We start from the raw sequence: 18,361 nt of genomic DNA, 5'->3' as shown, positions 1-18,361 counted from the left end.
GTGACAATGACCATATTAGAGACACATATTTCCCCCAGATTACACAGATCCACAAAGAATTCAAAAACAAACCAGATTTTGATAATCTCTCATATCTACTGGGTGAAACACCATAGTGTGCCATCGCAGCAGCAAGATTTGTGACCTGTTGCCACAAGAAAAGGTCAACCAGTGAAGAACAAACACCATTGTAAATACAACCCATATTTATGCTTATTTATTTTCCCCTTTGTACATTAACCATTTGTACATTGTTACAACACTGTGTATATATACATAACATGACATTTGTAATGTCTTAATTCTTTTGAAACATCTATTGTAATGTTTACTGTTAATTTGTAATGTTTATTTAACTTTTGTATATCTACCTGCTTTGGCAATGTTAACATGTTTCCCATGCCAATAAAGCCCCTTGAATTGAATTGAGGGAGGCGGAGAGAGGGAGTGGAAAAGAGTGAGATAGCGAGAAGACAAGTTGCCTGATGCTATGCCTTCATCCATTCCGTGTTAAACCAGATTGGAAAGTCGAATCGGTTGGCTTGAAATTGCTGATGTAACGGCAGTGAACAATGTCCCAAGATCATAATATCGATAGGGCTTTGACCTAGCCTGGTTGACATGACTCACGCGATCACTGAGCAGTCAGGAGGACTTCGAGTTGGGTGTCAGCCAGACTTGCACTGACCCTACTCTGGGCTGAAATAAATTATTTTTTAAAAGTACCAAGGCATCAAGAGTAGAGCACAACACAGACCATATACAGCCCTGCCATCCTCACATGCCCTGCTCTACAGGAATCTGTTTCACAATGGCCGGGCAGACACCTCAGTGAAGGCTTGAGGTAGACATTGTTACTAAGAACAGATCTAGGATCAGCTTATTGTTCTTCAGGACTACTACCACAAACATGTGGAGGTGAAAAGCAAAACTGACAATAGATCAGCACCGAGGGGGTACTATTAAAGGGAAAATGTGTCACCAGCCACATCACTGGTGACACTTTGCTTCTTGGCTAATATGTTGAAACTTAACTGCTGACGTGCTAAACTTTTTGGTACTGTATCAAAAGCGGATTAAATAAAAAAATAAAAGTTTTTTGAGTGGATGTTCCCTTGCAGTTAGTGATAAGATGAGGAAGGGTGTTGGCTTGGTTTTAACAGTTGTGCGGAGTTGGTGTGTGTGTGGTGGGTGTGTGTGGGTGTGTTGTTGGGGAAGTGGTAAAACATGAAGAGGGGGTGTCATCATCACTGTAACAGCCTTGCCAGAAGCTGGGAATGTTAACTATTTAGCAGCCAGGACATAAAATGCTTTGAAGACCATCTGAGGACACTTCCTCTTGATAAGGATGTAGTATCCCGTTGAACAGGTCAGCACACACTGTACATAGATTTTTTTTCTATTTTTATTTTATTTTGTGTTATTGACTGTACGTTTGTTTATGTGTAACTCTGTGTTGTTATTTGTGTCGCACTGCTTTGCTTTATCTTGGCCAGTTCGCAGTTGTAAATGAGAACTTGTTCTCAACTGGCCTACTGGGTTAAATAAAGGTGAAATAAAAAAATTAAAAAAATATTTTTTTTAAAAGGGCTTTGGATGCCTCTGTGGTGCTTTCTAAAGAGATATTGGAAATCAGTTTCTGTGCCATGAAAATTGAATGAAGAATTAAATAAATAAATCATATAATCTATAAATACATTAATCTGTTGGTGTTTAAAACGTCACAGACTGAGGATAGAGACAGGTTTGTGGGCAGAATGGTTTAATTTGACATCAGGCTTGTGACACCTGAGGGTTTTAAACGGTAAGTATAGTCAGGTCAATTGATAACTCGTTTTGGGAGATGTAGCCTGCCCACTACAGCTTCAGGTGTACAGGTGTCTTTCCTATATGATGGAACATATAAAGATGAATCATACTGTAAACGAACCCTTAAACGTTTGCTCATTGGGGCTATATTTTGGAATATGTGCTCGTTGGAAAGCGTGCTCGTTCATACAGTATATTCCCCTTGCATGTTCTCTGCTGCTGATTCGACGATGGCCACGTCAGTTTTTGACTAGCCCGCCCCTTGTTCACCGATACTCTGTTGAAGCTGACTGCACTAGCGGCGTTGTGCAGCTAAGAGACCGGCCACAAGAAGACACAGTACTTTATGATACATTCTGAATTATAAATACGGATTTTGTGGGTTATCATAAAAAAACTACTGGCATTTAATCGTGTCCTATCTGTGTCAAAGTCTCTTAGCCTACTTGCCCAGGTAAGTTTTTCTTTGCGCTCAACTTTTTGTTTTGCTTATGCAGTTTACCATTTCATTCGGTTATTTGTTTAAGTATGAAGGCTATTCACTAATCTTCTATAAATGTAATCTCTCAAATATCCATAGACTAACTGTGTCAAATGAAAGTAAAGTATGGGGTAAAGTTGTTTTGGTTTGTTTAAATTGTTTAATGTTACCTAACTGTCTATTCACAATCAAGTCATCATATATTATATCTGGAACTATGTATGCAGTCTATGTATACGGTTCTATGGTCCTGTAGCCTAACTTTAGCCTAACATGAGCATATGTTATTGTGGGAAAAGTGTATTGGGTCTGTCCATAGATCATTTGTCATGAAACATAATCTGGCCTGCAGTATATTTTAGGGTTGCTTGTGTTGCAATATATAACAGGTCTATGCTTAGGCCTTATCAGATCAACAATATTGTCCACAAATTATATGCATTATAAACTGAGTGTTTCAAGCCCTGAATGCTGATTGGCTGAAAGCCCTGGTATATCAGATCATATACCACTGGTATGACAAAACGTTTAGGTTTACTGCTCTAATTACATTGGTAATCAGTTTCTAATAGCAATAAGGCCCCTCTGTTATTTCACTGTTGCATAGGGGGACCCACTAACTGACATATCAACACATTAATGATGCAGCCTCTCCAAATGTAAGGGTAGCAACACTACTTAAAACAAAGGTCTCATTACTCTGACCTCATTAGGGAGATCACCCAATATAATTGATTGGAGAGCTTGTTAGCTTCACAGCTAACTCATGAAACACTTGATGGAATCAGGCAGATCAATGGAGAGGGTAGGCTCTGTGGTAACATGTTTGTTACTCAATAGCAATGTGCTCTTGGTGCTTAATTGGAACACCAATTCAGTACACCTGTTTAAACCATCACATGCCTCTATAGATGTTTGGTTTTCAGTTTTAGCCAGGCGCCGGTCTTACTTGTGCATATTGGACCCAAAAGACCGAGCAAACACCTCAAATCTGAATCTGATGATGAGGTATTCCTTACAAGTTGGCCTTGTCCAATGAGATCCCTTTATTTGAACCCTGGCCAATTGTACCTGTGCCCCATATTCCTCCCATGTGATCCCTTTGGCAGAGACAGAACTATCGACATTTATCCACAATCTTTGATTGACGCAACAAGGAACATGTACATTTAAGAGGTGTGAAGTCCCAATACGGGGTTGGAAAGAGAAAGAAAGGTAAAAGGGGATTAGAGAGAGAGAAGGGTAAAGGGGTGGGGGTTGGAGAGAGAGAGAGAGAGAGAGAAGGGTAACGAGTGGGGGTTGGAGAGAGAGAGAAGGGTAACGAGTGGGGGTTGGAGAGAGAGAGAAGGGTAACGAGTGGGGGTTGGAGAGAGAGAGAAGGGTAAAGAGGGGGTTGGAGAGAGAGAGAAAGAAGGGTAAAGAGGGGGGTTGGAGAGAGAGAGAAAGAAGGGTAAAGAGTGGGGGTTGGAGAGAGAGAGAAAGAAGGGTAAAGAGTGGGGGTTGGAGAGAGAGAGAAAGAAGGGTAAAGAGTGGGGTTGGAGAGAGAGAAAAGAAGGGTAAAGAGTGGGGGTTGGAGAGAGAGAAGGGTAAAGAGTGGGCATTGGAGAGAGAGAGAAGGGTAAAGAGGGGTGGTTGGAGAGAGAGAGAAGGGTAAAGAGGGGGTTGGAGAGAGAGAGAAGGGTAAAGAGGGGGTTGGAGAGAGAGAGAGAGAAGGGTAAAGAGGGGGTTGGAGAGAGAGAGAAAGAAGGGTAAAGAGTGGGGGATGGAGAGAGAGAGAAAGAAGGGTAAAGAGTGGGGGTTGGAGAGAGAGAGAAAGAAGGGTAAAGAGGGGGTTGGAGAGAGAGAAGGGTAAAGAGTGGGCATTGGAGAGAGAGAGAAGGGTAAAGAGGGGTGGTTGGAGAGAGAGAGAAGGGTAAAGAGGGGTGGTTGGAGAGAGAGAGAAGGGTAAAGAGGGGTGGTTGGAGAGAGAGAGAAGGGTAAAGAGGGGGGTTGGAGAGAGAGAGAAGGGTAAAGAGGGGGGTTGGAGAGAGAGAGAGAAAAGAAGGGTAAAGAGTGGGGATGGAGAGAGAGAGAAAGAATGGTAAAGAGTGGGGGTTGGAGAGAGAAGGGTAAAGAGTGGGGGTTGGAGAGAGAGAAGAGTAAAGAGTGGGGGTTGGAGAGAGAGAGAAGGGTAAAGAGTGGGGTTGGAGAGAGAGAAATAAGGGTAAAGAGTAGGGGTTGGAGAGAGAGAAGGGTAAAGAGTGGGGGTTGGAGAGAGAGAAAAGAAGGGTAAAGAGTGGGGGTTGGAGAGAGAGAGAAAGAAGGGTAAAGAGTGGGGTTGGAGAGAGAGAAGGGTAAAGAGTGGGCATTGGAGAGAGAGAGAAGGGTAAAGAGGGGTGGTTGGAGAGAGAGAGAAGGGTAAAGAGGGGGTTGGAGAGAGAGAGAAGGGTAAAGAGGGGGGTTGGAGAGAGAGAGAAAGAAGGGTAAAGAGTGGGGGATGGAGAGAGAGAGAAAGAAGGGTAAAGAGTGGGGGTTGGAGAGAGAAGGGTAAAGAGTGGGGGTTGGAGAGAGAGAAGAGTAAAGAGTGGGGGTTGGAGAGAGAGAGAAGGGTAAAGAGTGGGGGTTGGAGAGAGAGAAATAAGGGTAAAGAGTAGGGGTTGGAGAGAGAGAAGGGTAAAGATTGGGGGTTGGAGAGAGGGAGAAAGAAGGGTAAAGAGTGGGGGTTGGAGAGAGAGAGAAAGAAGGGTAAAGAGTGGGGGTTGGAGAGAGAGAAGGGTAAATAGTGGGCATTGGAGAGAGAGAGAAGGGTAAAGAGGGGTGGTTGGAGAGAGAGAGAAGGGTAAAGAGGGGGTTGGAGAGAGAGAGAAGGGTAAAGAGGGGGTTGGAGAGAGAGAGAAAGAAGGGTAAAGAGTGGGGGTTGGAGAGAGAGAGAAAGAAGGGTAAAGAGTGGGGGTTGGAGAGAGAGAAGGGTAAAGAGTGGGGGTTGGAGAGATAGAAGAGTAAAGAGTGGGGGTTGGAGAGAGAGAGAAGGGTAAAGAGTGGGGGTTGGAGAGAGAGAAATAAGGGTAAAGAGGGGGTTTGGAGAGAGAGAGAAGGGTAAAGAGGGGGTTGGAGAGAGAAGGGTAAAGAGGGGTGGTTGGAGAGAGAGAGAGAGAGAGAGAGAGAGAGAGAGAAAGAAAGAAAGAAGGGTAAAGAGTGGGGGTTGGAGAGAGAGAGAAAGAAGGGTAAAGAGTGGGGGTTGGAGAGAGAGAGAAAGAAGGGTAAGGGGTGGTTAGAGAGAGAGAGAAAGAAGGGTAAAGAGTGGGGGTTGGAGAGAGAGAGAAGGGTAAAGAGTGGGGGTTGGAGAGAGAGAGAGAAAGAAGGGTAAAGAGGGGTGGTTAAAGAGAAAGAAGGGTAAAGAGGGGGTTGGAGAGAGAGAGAAAGAAGGGTAAAGAGGGGGTTGGAGAGAGAGAGAGACACAGAGAAAGAAGGGTAAAAGAGGGGGTTGGAGAGAGAGAGAGAAACAAGGGTAAAGAGGGGGTTGGAGAGAGAGAGAGAGAATCAAGGGTAAAGAGGGGGTTTGGAGAGAGAGAGAAACAAGGGTAAAGGGGGGGTTGGAGAGAGAGAGAGAAACAAGGGTAAAGAGGGGGTTGGAGAGAGAGAGAAACAAGGGTAAAGAGGGGGTTTGGAGAGAGAGAGAAACAAGGGTAAAGAGGGGGGTTGGAGAGAGAGAGAGAAACAAGGGTAAAGAGGGGGTTGGAGAGAGAAAGAAGGGTAAAGAGGGGGGTGGAGAGAGATTAAAAGAAGCTATGGATGTTTGTTGAAGAAGCAAAAATGTTTTCTTAGTTTAGGAGAAGTGTTGCTCTCTTTTCCTTGGATTCAAATAGAGCAACAGCTAAGAGGAATGTAAGGTAATTGGATGTCGCAGGGGGAGTGAAGAAATGCAGTCTTATCTTGTATGTTTGTTCACCTGGTTAAGTTAGTGAGGGAGGGACTTAAAAAAGGGACTGGAGTTTGGCAAGTAGAAGATGGGTCAAATGAACACTGGTTGGGATACCTGACAAGTCATTATTCTGTATAAAATCCTGACTCATTCAATCAATTAAATTAGAGATAACTAAGAGTACAGTATCTCTCCAGCAGGTTTGTGTTTTTTGGCATCTTGTTCTGGGGGAGCCCTAAACCTAACCTTAATCCTGACCCGAACCACACTGCTAACCTTAATGGCTAACCTTAACCTTAAATGAAGAGAAAAGCACATTTATGTTTTCATACATTTTTACCATATAGCCAATTTTTTTATTTGCCACTTGCCCATCTAGTCGCTCAGTTCTGCCTACAGGGCAAGATTCATGATAATAAACACCGCATCTCTCCAGTCTTTTGATCTAGCTGTGTGTTTTTGCGTGTGTGTTTGTGTGTCTGTGCGTGTATCTCTCCAAACCCTGAGAACTTGATCCAGTACAGTAACACAGCCAGCCAGTCTCAGACCTGAAGGTGGTTTGGTTCTCCTTGTCCGTCTCTGATGTGATGTGATGGAGAGAGAGAGAGAGAGGCCAGAGATGTTGCTCCCAGGAATCTGTTCACGCACACAACTCCTATTAGAGCCGGGCTTCTCTGGTTTACATCTAGGGTGCATCCCAAATGCAACCCTATTCACTACAGTGCAATCCTTTTGACCAGAGGCCTATGGGCCTATGGGCTCTGTTCAAAAGTAGGGACTAGGGTGCCATTTGGCACGCCACCATACCATACCATACCATACCTCACATGCCAGGCAGTGAACATCTACCATGCCTCAGCTTGGCTCACCGGCATGGCAGATACATGCTGGAGGAGGAATGGATGGATGGGTCTGTGGTGTAGCCTAAAGCACAGATGTTCAGGAAACCCCCTGAATACTCCACTTGTATCATTTTGGCCTTTTTGAAATTTGTTTAGAAATTTTGAGCCAGTTGAATTACTGTCAAAACAGAAACTATTGTAGCAGTTACTACTTGGGTATTGGCAGGAAAACAGACTAGAGTAGAAAAAGGAGTGAAAAATTTGGTGAATACACAAAATTGACCGTACCAGCTGCACTCCAAACACCAGATGATTTATGTTTCACTATATTCCTGTGTGTGCCTTGCCCATGCACTGGGTACCATGACCTACCATATATAACTCCCTGTCTCCCCATCAGCAGACGACATGTTTTCAGTGAGGCCAAGTTCGCTTCCCAGATCCAGATAACCAGCGGAGATCAGGCCTGGAAGAGAGAACCAGCACAGACCCATAGAGAGGGAGGTCAGAGCCAGGACAGAGCCCAGAAGGAAGGAGGAGAAAGGCCAAAAAGAGGGAGTCTGGACGGTCGGACGAGGGGAAGAAGAGATCCAGGGATTAGGGGCTAATCCAGGCCACAACCAATCCCCAGAGAAGTCCCCCCTTTTTGCTTCTGAAAACACAGACAGCCGCCCGGATTACTGCATTAAACGTATTACCTTTTAGAGACTTAACATAACAGGGTTTGTTTTCAGCCCTGCTCAGATGCCTGGATATGCGTGCCTCTGAAAACAAATGACCAGAAGGAGAGGAGGAGGAGGACAGGGCAGGGGGAGATGCTGGGACATATAGGAGACGTATAGGAGATGTATAGGAGACGTATAGGAGATGTATAGGAGACATATAGGAGCGTGCCTTATAGACAGGTGGGGATAAACCTCTGTGCTACAGCTGTGTCTGCAGGAGTCAGACCAAAGGTCAACTAAGTGGCCCTCTATCTCTCTCTTTCCAAGCCCCTTCGAGTCTGGTAAGGACAGACTCGACCCCCACTGAGCGTGGGCCAAAGATCCTCCGACTGAAACAGGATTACAGTAGAGCAGAGCTCCAGGCCCTTCTGTTAGTAAAGTATGATGGAGTCAAGGTACCTCTCCTCCTCTTGAAATACATGATTGAAACTGAGGAGTGTCTGCTTCATATTCACACAGGCTGAGAAGGGCATGATTGCTTTCGCCTCTGCGGCTCATACAGTCACACAGGAGAGTTAGTAAGAGATGTTGAGGTAGTGGCGTGAACTCTGACTGTATGAAGTCTGGTTATGACTGTCTGGTTAGTGCTCTCTAGAGGTTCAACATCACACCTAATAGAAGTCTGGTGAGTAAACCCCTGGTACTGCTCTCACTCCTCTGGTCTGTGGTGTGAGGTGTGCTTCCTCCCTCTGCTGCTCCCTGCTGCCCCTCTTAAAAGGCCAGCCAGTCCAGACCTAGAGAGAACCTGGGACTGTAGTTAGGAGCAAATTGAAAGTCTGCTTTAACCGTGACGCAATTCCATTCAGAGGTCTGTTCCAAGTCATTAATAAAGCCAGGCTATTGCGCGTGGGAGGGCTTCGGCAGTGGAAAGCACTTAAAAGAACCAGAAGACCTTGTCAGTGTACTCTACACTATCAAAATATTTCGGAAAGCGATATCCATTACTCCACTGGTTAAAGATAACACAGGAAAATGATTTGCCCATCTCCTGCCAGCGTTGACCCACTGGTGTATTTTGTGTAATTAAAGTCAGAATAGTGATTTTCCACGCTGACTTTTGTCAGTATTTTGTGCACTTTTGGCCCTGTGTTTTTTATCTGGTGGAACAAACTTTGCATGTTTGTATACGAGGTTCCTGCTGCTGGTGACATCAGTTTGAAGTGCTGAATGAGGGTCCCTACCCTGCTCTTAAAGACAGATAAAACAAGTATTTCAGTGAAATATGACGTGATATGATTAATTAGCCTTCACGTTGTAGCAAGACACAGGACGAGAGAGAAACAAAATACCCTGAAACTCCCAGAAAAACCAGACTGACGTTTAATTTGTTCACGAGAGCAGCAACAGGAGAGTTACTGTGGTCTAAATTTAGAAAGTTCCAGAACAATGGACTTTGGAACCCGGAACTTTGATGTCTAACAGAAGGGCAGGGTCTGTAGAAAAAGCTGATCCAGTTACTTTCTAACTGAATGTTCCAGTTAGGGAAGTGTTCTGCCAGACCCCTACCTGGTTCTATGTCAATACACCAAATCAATCTCTAGCAAAGAAAGTCCCCTCAGAATACCTAGACTGTTGTTATAGCTGAATCTGAGCCTCTCCTAGATGGAGAATCAAATACATTTTTTTTGCTTCATTTTAATAAATGGTTCCAGTGTACAACCGCAGGAGGGATATTTGCAGCTGGTACTGGGCTTCTTCCTGAGCTGATGTTTTATAAACCCAAAGCCCAAAAGAACTGTCGAGCCCAGCGTCTCTGACCACACTCAAACTGGAGGCGGATTCCAGGAACTGAACGGCATACTTTTCTCCTCCATTTCTCTCCACTTATTCCAGCTGGATATGGATGACAACAAACAGCAGCAAATGGGACTGAAATTGCAAACAGCACATGATAAGAGAATACAATAGATTTCTCCATTACTGAGGTTGACCCTACAAAACCTGATGTTGAAATTCTATTCAAAACCTAAACGATCACAATCATTACTTTTGAGACACACAATCCCCCTGGGAGCATTTCTAAAGCAACTCTCCAGTAACTGTTTCTCTAAAGATATTTGAAACTAAATTTTCATCCCATTTTTTTAGAGGACTTAAAAGGGATTTTTGTCATTTTTAGAAGACCGTACCCTTGGCCATCACCATGAACCTGGGGAAGATCCCTGGGCTGAAGGGCCTGGTGGCCGGCTCTCAGGGGAAACGTCGTTTCAAAGGTGACCTCACCCTGGACATGATCAGTCCGCCGCTGGGGGACTTCCAACATACCATGCACGTGGGCCGCGGAGGGGACGTGTTCGGGGACACCTCGTTCCTCAGCAACCATGGGGGGGCCACCAACGGAAACGGGGATGTTGATTCTGTCACAAGCCCTGACAACAAGATTGGGGCGTTCTTCTCTCGGACCCTCCGGCGTGTTCGGAAGACACCAGAGCGTCCCAGGGGAGGATCCAAGGACCTGTCCCCGCCACCCCCTCCCATATCCCCCATTATCAAGAATGCAGTGTCCCTCCCCCGACTGGATGTGGACTCACCAAATGGCTGCCCTGCTAAAAACCTCTTCCCCGCCTCTCCTACCTCCCTGGAGGAGACCACTTATGGTTATGGTGAGTCTTACTGTACACCTACATTCACACACACACCTATGCATATACACACACACATATATATATGTACATACACATTCACACACATTCAGATACATTTGGGGCGGCAGGTAGCTTAGTGGTTAGAGCGTTGGGCCAGTAACTGAAAGGTTGCTGGATTGAATCCCCGAGCTGACAAGGTAAAAATCTGTCATTCTGCCCCTGAACAAGGCAGTTAACCCACTGTTCCCCGGTAGGTATTGTAAATAAGAATTTGTTCTTAACTGCCTTGCCAAGTTAAATAAAGGTAAAATAAAGATACACACTCACACTGTATGCACGCATCCACACAAGTGAACATGCAACTGTACCTGTGGAGGCTTGTAGTAGCTCCTGGACCTAAGGTCTCAGCTTTAGCTCAGCAGGCTAAGAGACTTGGATTTGATACATGGTCAGTCATAGAAGCAGTAGCTGCCATTGGACAAGCTGTAAAAACAGCTGTCATGATGAATCACCAACCCTCAGCAGCTTGTTGTGTGATGATAAGAGAGCCACGCCAGACATGACTGTGCTGCTATGCGTCTGGTCTGAGGCCCAGTGTGACTGACATTACAGGTTTTACAATCACTTTGGCACTAATTTCAGAACCTTGTGGTAATTTTTTACAACTCTAGACACAAAACGGTCATCACTTGTAACACAGGATGTTCTATGTTCAAAACATTGCATTGTGCATTCATATCTTTAAAGAAACCTTGCACTTACAGAATCATTGGTTCAAATAACTAATTTATCATGAAATACTATACTATTTAGATTACCCACACACAAGATACCGATAGTTTCACTGTGTAGTTGTTCGTTCAATCATTAAATATTGTAGTACAAAATGTGATACATGTTTCATTATGGTTCTACACGTAAATACATCACTGTAAAAGGACTAGTAAAGAGAATACCACAGACAGTGGAATCATTGAACAAAATCTGAAATGTATTGATGAAATACAATAAAATCACAACATTGATTCAAAGAAACCTAAGCAAAAATAATTAGCTACAAAGAAGAAAAAAAATACAGTAAAATGTCAACTGCACCTGGCTTACTGTAAAAAGCAAAACAAAGGATTGATTATTGTACTTCTATATTTCCATCAACCTTATCTTGTGGATTTGGCCACAGGTTCTTATCCACACTACAATGGATATTTTCATTAGCCAAACATCTTGGGAAGAATCTTCGGGCATGGCGAATCCAGGCCTGACACTGGTCTGCTGTGATGTCATTGCATGCGTCATCCATGGCCTGGAGAAGGGTGGCTTGTTTGTGAGGGCGCCTATCATATACCTTCCACCTCCATGTGGAGAAAAATTCCTTAAAATCTGGTTAAGGAAAGGAGAGCATGGGGGTAAGTACAGGATGGTAAATTGTGGATGGGCCTGAAACCATGCTTGCACCATTTGAGCATGGTGGAACCTGACATTATCCCACACAATGACATAGGTCACACCAGCAGCTCTACAGACCTGATTTAGCTCATCAAGGAAGGTTACAAGGAGAGCTGCATTATATGATCCAATATATCTTCCGATATAGCCGCACACACATGGTGATGTTGGCCCCACACTGTCCAGGTACTTGGATGGTTGCCTGCTGGCCAATGAAATTCCGACCTCTCCTTGTCTTGGCCAGGTTGAAGCCTGCCTCATCCAAAAAGAGGAATTTGGGATGCTTTTCACCAGCATCCAGCTCCATCAATCATTGTAGCTGCCTCAGTCATTGTCATGCCACGATTTACGACATGGTCTACAACTATTGCTCGGATTTCATTGCTGCCGCTGCCTTGTCCTCTACCACATTCCCCCACATCTCTTAAACGAGGCCCACGACCACCTCTCAGAAGAGGTTCTTGTCCCCTGCCATTCCTTTGACCACCACGTCCTCCCACTGCTTGACCTCAATTGTGACCTGGATCACCTGCCGGTTCCATGTTATCGCTATGTTGTTGTAGGTGGATACCAAGCATTTCCCTATATTCTCGTACCACAATGTGAAATCAATCATCAGTAACGAGTTGGCAGTATTGGAAAAGCAATTACTTAATTAGGTACACCTGCATGTTAACGCAAATAGCCTGCTTCTTCGAACAGTGAATCATGTGACTGCCTGCAACTCAATATATAGAGTATATAGAGTAGAGCGCTTTAGTTGATGTTCGACTAAACATCAGAATGGGCAAGCTCCGTAATCTAAGCAACTTTGATCGTGGTATGATTGTTGGTGCCACACATGGTGGTTCCAGCATCTCAGAAACAGCTGCCCTCCTGGGATTTTTACGCACTACAGTCTCTAGAGTTTACAGAGAATGGTACGATAAACAAAACACATTCAGTGAGCGGCAGTTCTGTGGGAAAAACACCTTGTTAATGAGAGAGGTCAGAGGAGAATGTCCAGACTTATTCAAGCTAACAGAAAGGCCAAAAATGCTCAAATAACAGGCATTTAAAACAGTGGTGTGCAGAATGGCATCTCTTAACGTACAACACCGTGAATAATTCAGGCTGTTATGGAGGCAAAAGGGGGTCCTACCCAGTACTAGATAGGTGTACCTAATAAAGTGGCCGGTGAGTGTACAGTAATGTCAAATCTGAAAACATGGTCTGGAAAAGTGTTACATGGGACCATAGAAACAGCATCTGATAAAGAATGATGATGAAATATTACATCCATAGACAATTTAGTCCAATTGGTTCATGTTCCACAGTAATTGGTGTCAGTGGATCTCATTATCCTGAAACTTTCATGATCTGAACATGTAATATTGTTAATCAGTTTCCATAAATCTTTGCATTCAGAGTCATGCAATAGTTGCTTATCATTTTGAGCAGTTGTATCAATTGATAGTTGGATCATTGCAATGAAATGAATAGACAGTCATCCAGATGTAATGTGTGAATTGCAATGGTAATACTTTGATGGTAAGTTGTCATTTTGAACAGGTGATTTTAGTGCAATGAACAAATTATCTTAGCTTTATGTGTATTGTGTCCAAGCAATTGGAAATTTCTTGTGAGTTTTGTGTCTAGAGTTTAGAAAAAAGGTTCTGAAATTAGTGCCAAAGTGATTGTAAAAAACTGTAATACCCTCATGTCTCACGGTGGCTAGGAAAAACTCCCTAGGAAGAAACCTAGAGAGGAACCAGGCTATGAGGGGTGGTGTTCAAATGTTCATAAATGATCAGCATGGTCAAATAATAATAATCACAGTAGTTGTCGAGGGTGCAACAAGTCAGCACCTCTGGAGTAAATGTCAGTTGGCATTTCATAGACGATCATTGACAGTATCTCTACCGCTCCTGCTGTCTCTAGAGAGTTGAAAAGAGAGAGAAAAAAAACTTAAATTCACACAGGACACCGGATAAGCACTACACGATCAAGGGGGGACCTCAGAGAAAATCCCCGGCATGAGCTTCCCAAGGACAGCACGTTCAAATCAAAACAGCATCAACAAAGTTAGCAGCTAGCAGTAAAGCTAGCTAGCACTTCAATCAATCTAAAAGTTCTAAAGTAAGTGCTACATGATCAAGGGATAGTACTTTCTGTAGTATAGTATTCTACAGTATACAAAAAAGTATATAGTAAGCACTACACTACAGGGATACTACAGTATGGGGTATAGGATTCTACAGTATACTATAGAATTCTATTGTAAGTACTATAGTATTCTATACTGCCCTACCAAGCAGAAAGGAAGGACCTGCTCATTTGGTCAAAAATGAGTTAATGTCATTTTGCTACATTAAATACATGCTTAATCACGTGGACAAGTATCCTGCCTCTATTGTGTTTTGGAGATAATGAGGGGTCATTTTTAGCAGTAACTGTACTAGATTACTGTGAAACCAAGGTAAATAAAAGCTATTTTTCTCAGTTCCATGCAATGAGCAGTTACTGCCTTTTTGCTTGGTAGGGCAGTATAGTAAACTATATTATTTTTTTATGTGGGTATGCAGTCGTTTCTTAACGTACCTTGCATCTAGTTGGTTTCCAGTAGGCCATGAGAGCACTAGTGTGTGACAGGTCATGTGAGTGATCTGGCCTGAGAACAACATGCCTAAGAGGTGATGTCTAACGCAAGAGATAGAGCTTGTGTTTGAAACTGGCAGAAGACTCGTCACTCTTTGATGACATAGTTTACACTGCCCTCTGTTGGTGATGGGAGAGCATCTATGGAAGTTCCTTTCTGAATTCTCCACTTACCTTCCCAGCAGAGACTGAGCATAGTCCACTTTACTTCCCAGGAGAGACTGAGCATAGTCCACTTTACTTCCCAGGAGAGACTGAGCATAGTCCACTTTACTTCCCAGGAGAGACTGAGCATAGTCCACTTTACTTCCCAGGAGAGACTGAGCATAGTCCACTTTACTTCCCAGGAGAGACTGAGCATAGTCCACTTTACTTCCCAGGAGAGACTGAGCATAGTCCACTTTACTTCCCAGGAGAGACTGAGCATAGTCCACTTTACTTCCCAGGAGAGACTGAGCATAGTCCACTTTACTTCCCAGGAGAGACTGAGCATAGTCCACTTTACTTCCCAGGAGAGACTGAGCATAGTCCACTTTACTTCCCAGGAGAGACTGAGCATAGTCCACTTTACTTCCCAGGAGAGACTGAGCATAGTCCACTTTACTTCCTAGCAGAGACTGAGCATAGTCCACTTTACTTCCCAGGAGAGACTGAGCATAGTCCACTTTACTTCCCAGGAGAGACTGAGCATAGTCCACTTTACTTCCCAGGAGAGACTGAGCATAGTCCACTTTACTTCCCAGGAGAGACTGAGTATAGTCCACTTTACTTCCTAGCAGAGACTGAGCATAGTCCACTTTACTTCCCAGGAGAGACTGAGCATATTCCACTTTACTTCCTAGCAGAGACTGAGCATAGTCCACTTTACTTTCCAGGAGAGACTGAGCATAGTCCACTTTACTTCCCAGCAGAGACTGAGCATAGTCCACTTTGCTAGTCTGTCCTGGACCAGCAGAGACTGAGCATAGTCCACTTTACTTCCTAGCAGAGACTGAGCATAGTCCACTTTACTTCCCAGGACAGACTGAGCATAGTCCACTTTACTTCCCAGGACAGACTAGCATAGTCTGAGCAGCATAGTCCACTTTACTTTCCAGCAAAGACTGAGCATAGTCCACTTTACTTCCCAGCAGAGACTGAGCATAGTCCACTTTACTTCCCCGGACAGACTAGCATAGTCCACTTTACTTCCCAGCAGCTTAGCATAGTCCACTTTACTTCCCAGGACAGACTAGCATAGTCCACTTTACTTTCCCGGACAGACTAGCATAGTCCACTTTACCTCCCACGACAGACTAGCATAGTCCACTTTACCTCCCACGACAGACTAGCATAGTCCACTTTACTTCCCAGGACAGACTAGCATAGTCCACTTTACTTCCCCGGACAGACTAGCATAGTCCACTTTACTTCCCAGCAGAGACTTAGCATAGTCCACTTTACTTCCCAGGACAGACTAGCATAGTCCACTTTACTTTCCCGGACAGACTAGCATAGTCCACTTTACTTCCCCAGACAGACTAGCATAGTCCACTTTACTTCCCCAGACAGACTAGCATAGTCCACTTTACTTTCCCGGACAGACTAGCATAGTCCACTTTACTTCCCCAGACAGACTAGCATAGTCCACTTTACTTCCCCAGACAGACTAGCATAGTCCACTTTACTTCCCAGCAGAGACTTAGCATAGTCCACTTTACTTTCCCACAGACTAGACAGACAGACTAGCATAGTCCACTTTACTTCCCCAGACAGACTAGCATAGTCCACTTTACTTTCCCGGACAGACTAGCATAGTCCACTTTACTTCCCCAGACAGACTAGCATAGTCCACTTTACTTCCCCAGACAGACTAGCATAGTCCACTTTACTTCCCCGGACAGACTAGCATAGTCCACTTTACTTCCCCGGACAGACTAGCATAGCTTCTTTGAGATTATTCATGAAGGTAGAACTAGGGTGCCAACTGGAATTTGATTTATTAATCCAGTAAAATAGATTTTTAGATTTGTAAGTTTCTTGTCAATAATCTTTCACAAACCAAAATGTTAGGACTAAACTCCTTGTCTCTCCTCCCCCTCAGGTTTGGAGTCAGGTTTCGCCACTCTGCCCCGCCTCTCCCGTTCAGCAGAGCGTCAGTCGCAACAGGGAGGATCTATTTCCTGTACCCCCAATGCCCATGGCTGCTCGCTCACCGATGTCTCCACCCTCCTGAAGTCCTCCGCATACCCCACCCTGACTTCTGACCCCGGTCACATGACCCAGTATGAGTCCCTGACCTCCATGGCCTCCTTCACCTTTGACCTGGGGCCCTCCCTCATGAGCGAGGTGTTCGGTTTGATTGACAGCCCTAGCGGCCACCTAGAGCCCAGCCATGCCTGGGTGGCAGAGGAGCCAAGCTGCTCTGCATTTGGGTTTGTGACCAATGAAGGCTCGGAGATGGACTCGGAGATGGATGCCACCACTGCCTCATTGGTGGATTCTCTGCTTCGAGAAGACTGTAGCAGCAGGAAGAGTCCATATGGGATGGAGTGGGAAGAGGAGGAAGAGGAGGCTAGGAGAATGGAGATGAATGGAGGTGGGCAGCATCTTAAAGGGGCGGTGCCTGATTTAGTGATGGGCTCCCCGTCTAGACAGAGGCCTGCTATGGAGAGTGAGAGGTTCCAGGGTGCCACTGATGTGCTGGGGGTGCTCTATGGAGTTGGAGGGACCCTGAAGGGGCAGCAGAGGATGGATCTGGAGGGAGAGGTGACCATGGGCCAGACCATGAAGAAAACACCTTACATCTGCATTACCCCTGATGAGGAGGAGGAAATCAAAGTCTGAACAGAACCGACAGACTAAATGGACAACAATTATTTTAACCAGAAGTACCTACTACAGATTTGGGATTATTGCTTAATTCCTTGTAAATACTTTTGTCTTAAGAAAAACATTTTTTTCCATCAATGAGGCTAGCTTATTGACCTGAGTCACCCTTGAACCCTTCATCATATTCTAATATTCATTGGAGAAATTGAATTTTATAAGTCGTCAGAAGACTCACTTAAAGACTTTGCTATTATTTGTTGAAAGATTATGGAGGCTGACAGTTCCAAGCGAACATACTGTATGGAAGGAGCTTGAACAGGCTAATAATAGCTTTTAAGAGGTCACTGGAACCAGTGGCGAACAAAGAGATTGGGTAGAAAGTGTCAGAGTGTACCAGAGAAAGTGGTCGTTGGACACAGAGGAGTTACCATGGAAACACTAAAGATGTTGCTCAACAGTATGTAAGTCTGTTAACAGCTGGTTATATATAGTCAGTTTGGACTTCCTGAGCAAAATGCTCAATGTGTGACTTCATAGAACTATTCAAGGCAACAGGCAGGACACAAAGCTGAAGCAGTAGCCATTTCTAGCCATTCAAACACTACACCAAGAGTGAGATCTTAAGTCTTAGAACATGACGTTAACTACAGGAAAATAATCATATTTTGGCTGGTGCTTACACTTTTTATTGGTCTACAGATACAGTGTGAAGCACAAACCCTGAGAAATGTACTCAGAAGTTAAATAGAATAAGGTAATTTTGTACAATGTTGTAGTATAAGTATAATGTTTGGACAGTACGTTTGTTAATTCACATATTAACATCATACTCCATTTTGAAATGTTTCTCAAATTCATTATGGGTCTAACTCATATTGAATCCTCTTTTTAAAGCAGTGTCTTCTATCCATTTAACTGTGCTGCTGTTGACACCAATGATATTTCTATAATGATAATAATAAATGCAATAAAATGTTTTTAATTAGCATTAATACTTTATTTACATGTCTGAAAACATACTGTACTACAAAACAGCTCTAAATAAATCACAACACATCATGCATATACAGAGGCTTCAAAGACTACTCAACATCCCTCGTATTCCAGACACAACAATCTCACCC

The 18,361-nt window shown here is 44.1% G+C and overlaps 1 protein-coding gene across 5 annotated transcripts; it reads left to right on the top strand.

Annotated features, from left to right (window-relative positions):
• The first annotated feature begins 1,249 nt into the window (after positions 1–1,249).
• Positions 1,250–18,214, top strand: LOC112258723 (cdc42 effector protein 1). 5 transcript variants are annotated; one of them, XM_024433267.2, is made up of 3 exons: positions 1,250–1,369; positions 7,434–10,361; positions 16,510–18,214. In XM_024433267.2, exons 2-3 carry the CDS (start codon positions 9,902–9,904, stop codon positions 17,250–17,252), a joined length of 1,203 nt encoding a protein of 400 aa, XP_024289035.1. In that variant the 5' UTR covers positions 1,250–1,369; positions 7,434–9,901; the 3' UTR covers positions 17,253–18,214. The 5 variants fall into 5 exon arrangements, with proteins under 5 accessions (XP_024289035.1, XP_024289044.1, XP_024289053.1 ...); XM_024433276.2 differs by having other exon boundaries at positions 1,254–1,369; positions 7,437–10,361; XM_024433285.2 differs by lacking the exon at positions 1,250–1,369 and adding an exon at positions 2,060–2,263 and having other exon boundaries at positions 9,878–10,361.
• Positions 18,215–18,361: the final 147 nt, after the last annotated feature.

The sequence above is a fragment of the Oncorhynchus tshawytscha genome, linkage group LG01 (assembly GCF_018296145.1).
Source record: "Oncorhynchus tshawytscha isolate Ot180627B linkage group LG01, Otsh_v2.0, whole genome shotgun sequence".
Classification (NCBI taxonomy): Eukaryota; Metazoa; Chordata; class Actinopteri; order Salmoniformes; family Salmonidae; genus Oncorhynchus; species Oncorhynchus tshawytscha.
The sequence above is the reverse complement of the archived record's forward strand: the minus strand, read 5'-3'. Positions and strand labels throughout refer to the sequence as shown.

What these genes read in the sequence shown, in the direction of transcription:
- LOC112258723 (XM_024433267.2), top strand. Translation starts at nt 9,902, where the DNA reads ATGAACCTGGGGAAGATCCCTGGGCTGAAGGGCCTGGTGGCCGGCTCT. An exon ending in GGAGACCACTTATGGTTATG is followed by an intron (nt 10,362 to 16,509) that starts GTGAGTCTTACT and finishes CCTCCCCCTCAG; the next exon opens with GTTTGGAGTCAGGTTTCGCC.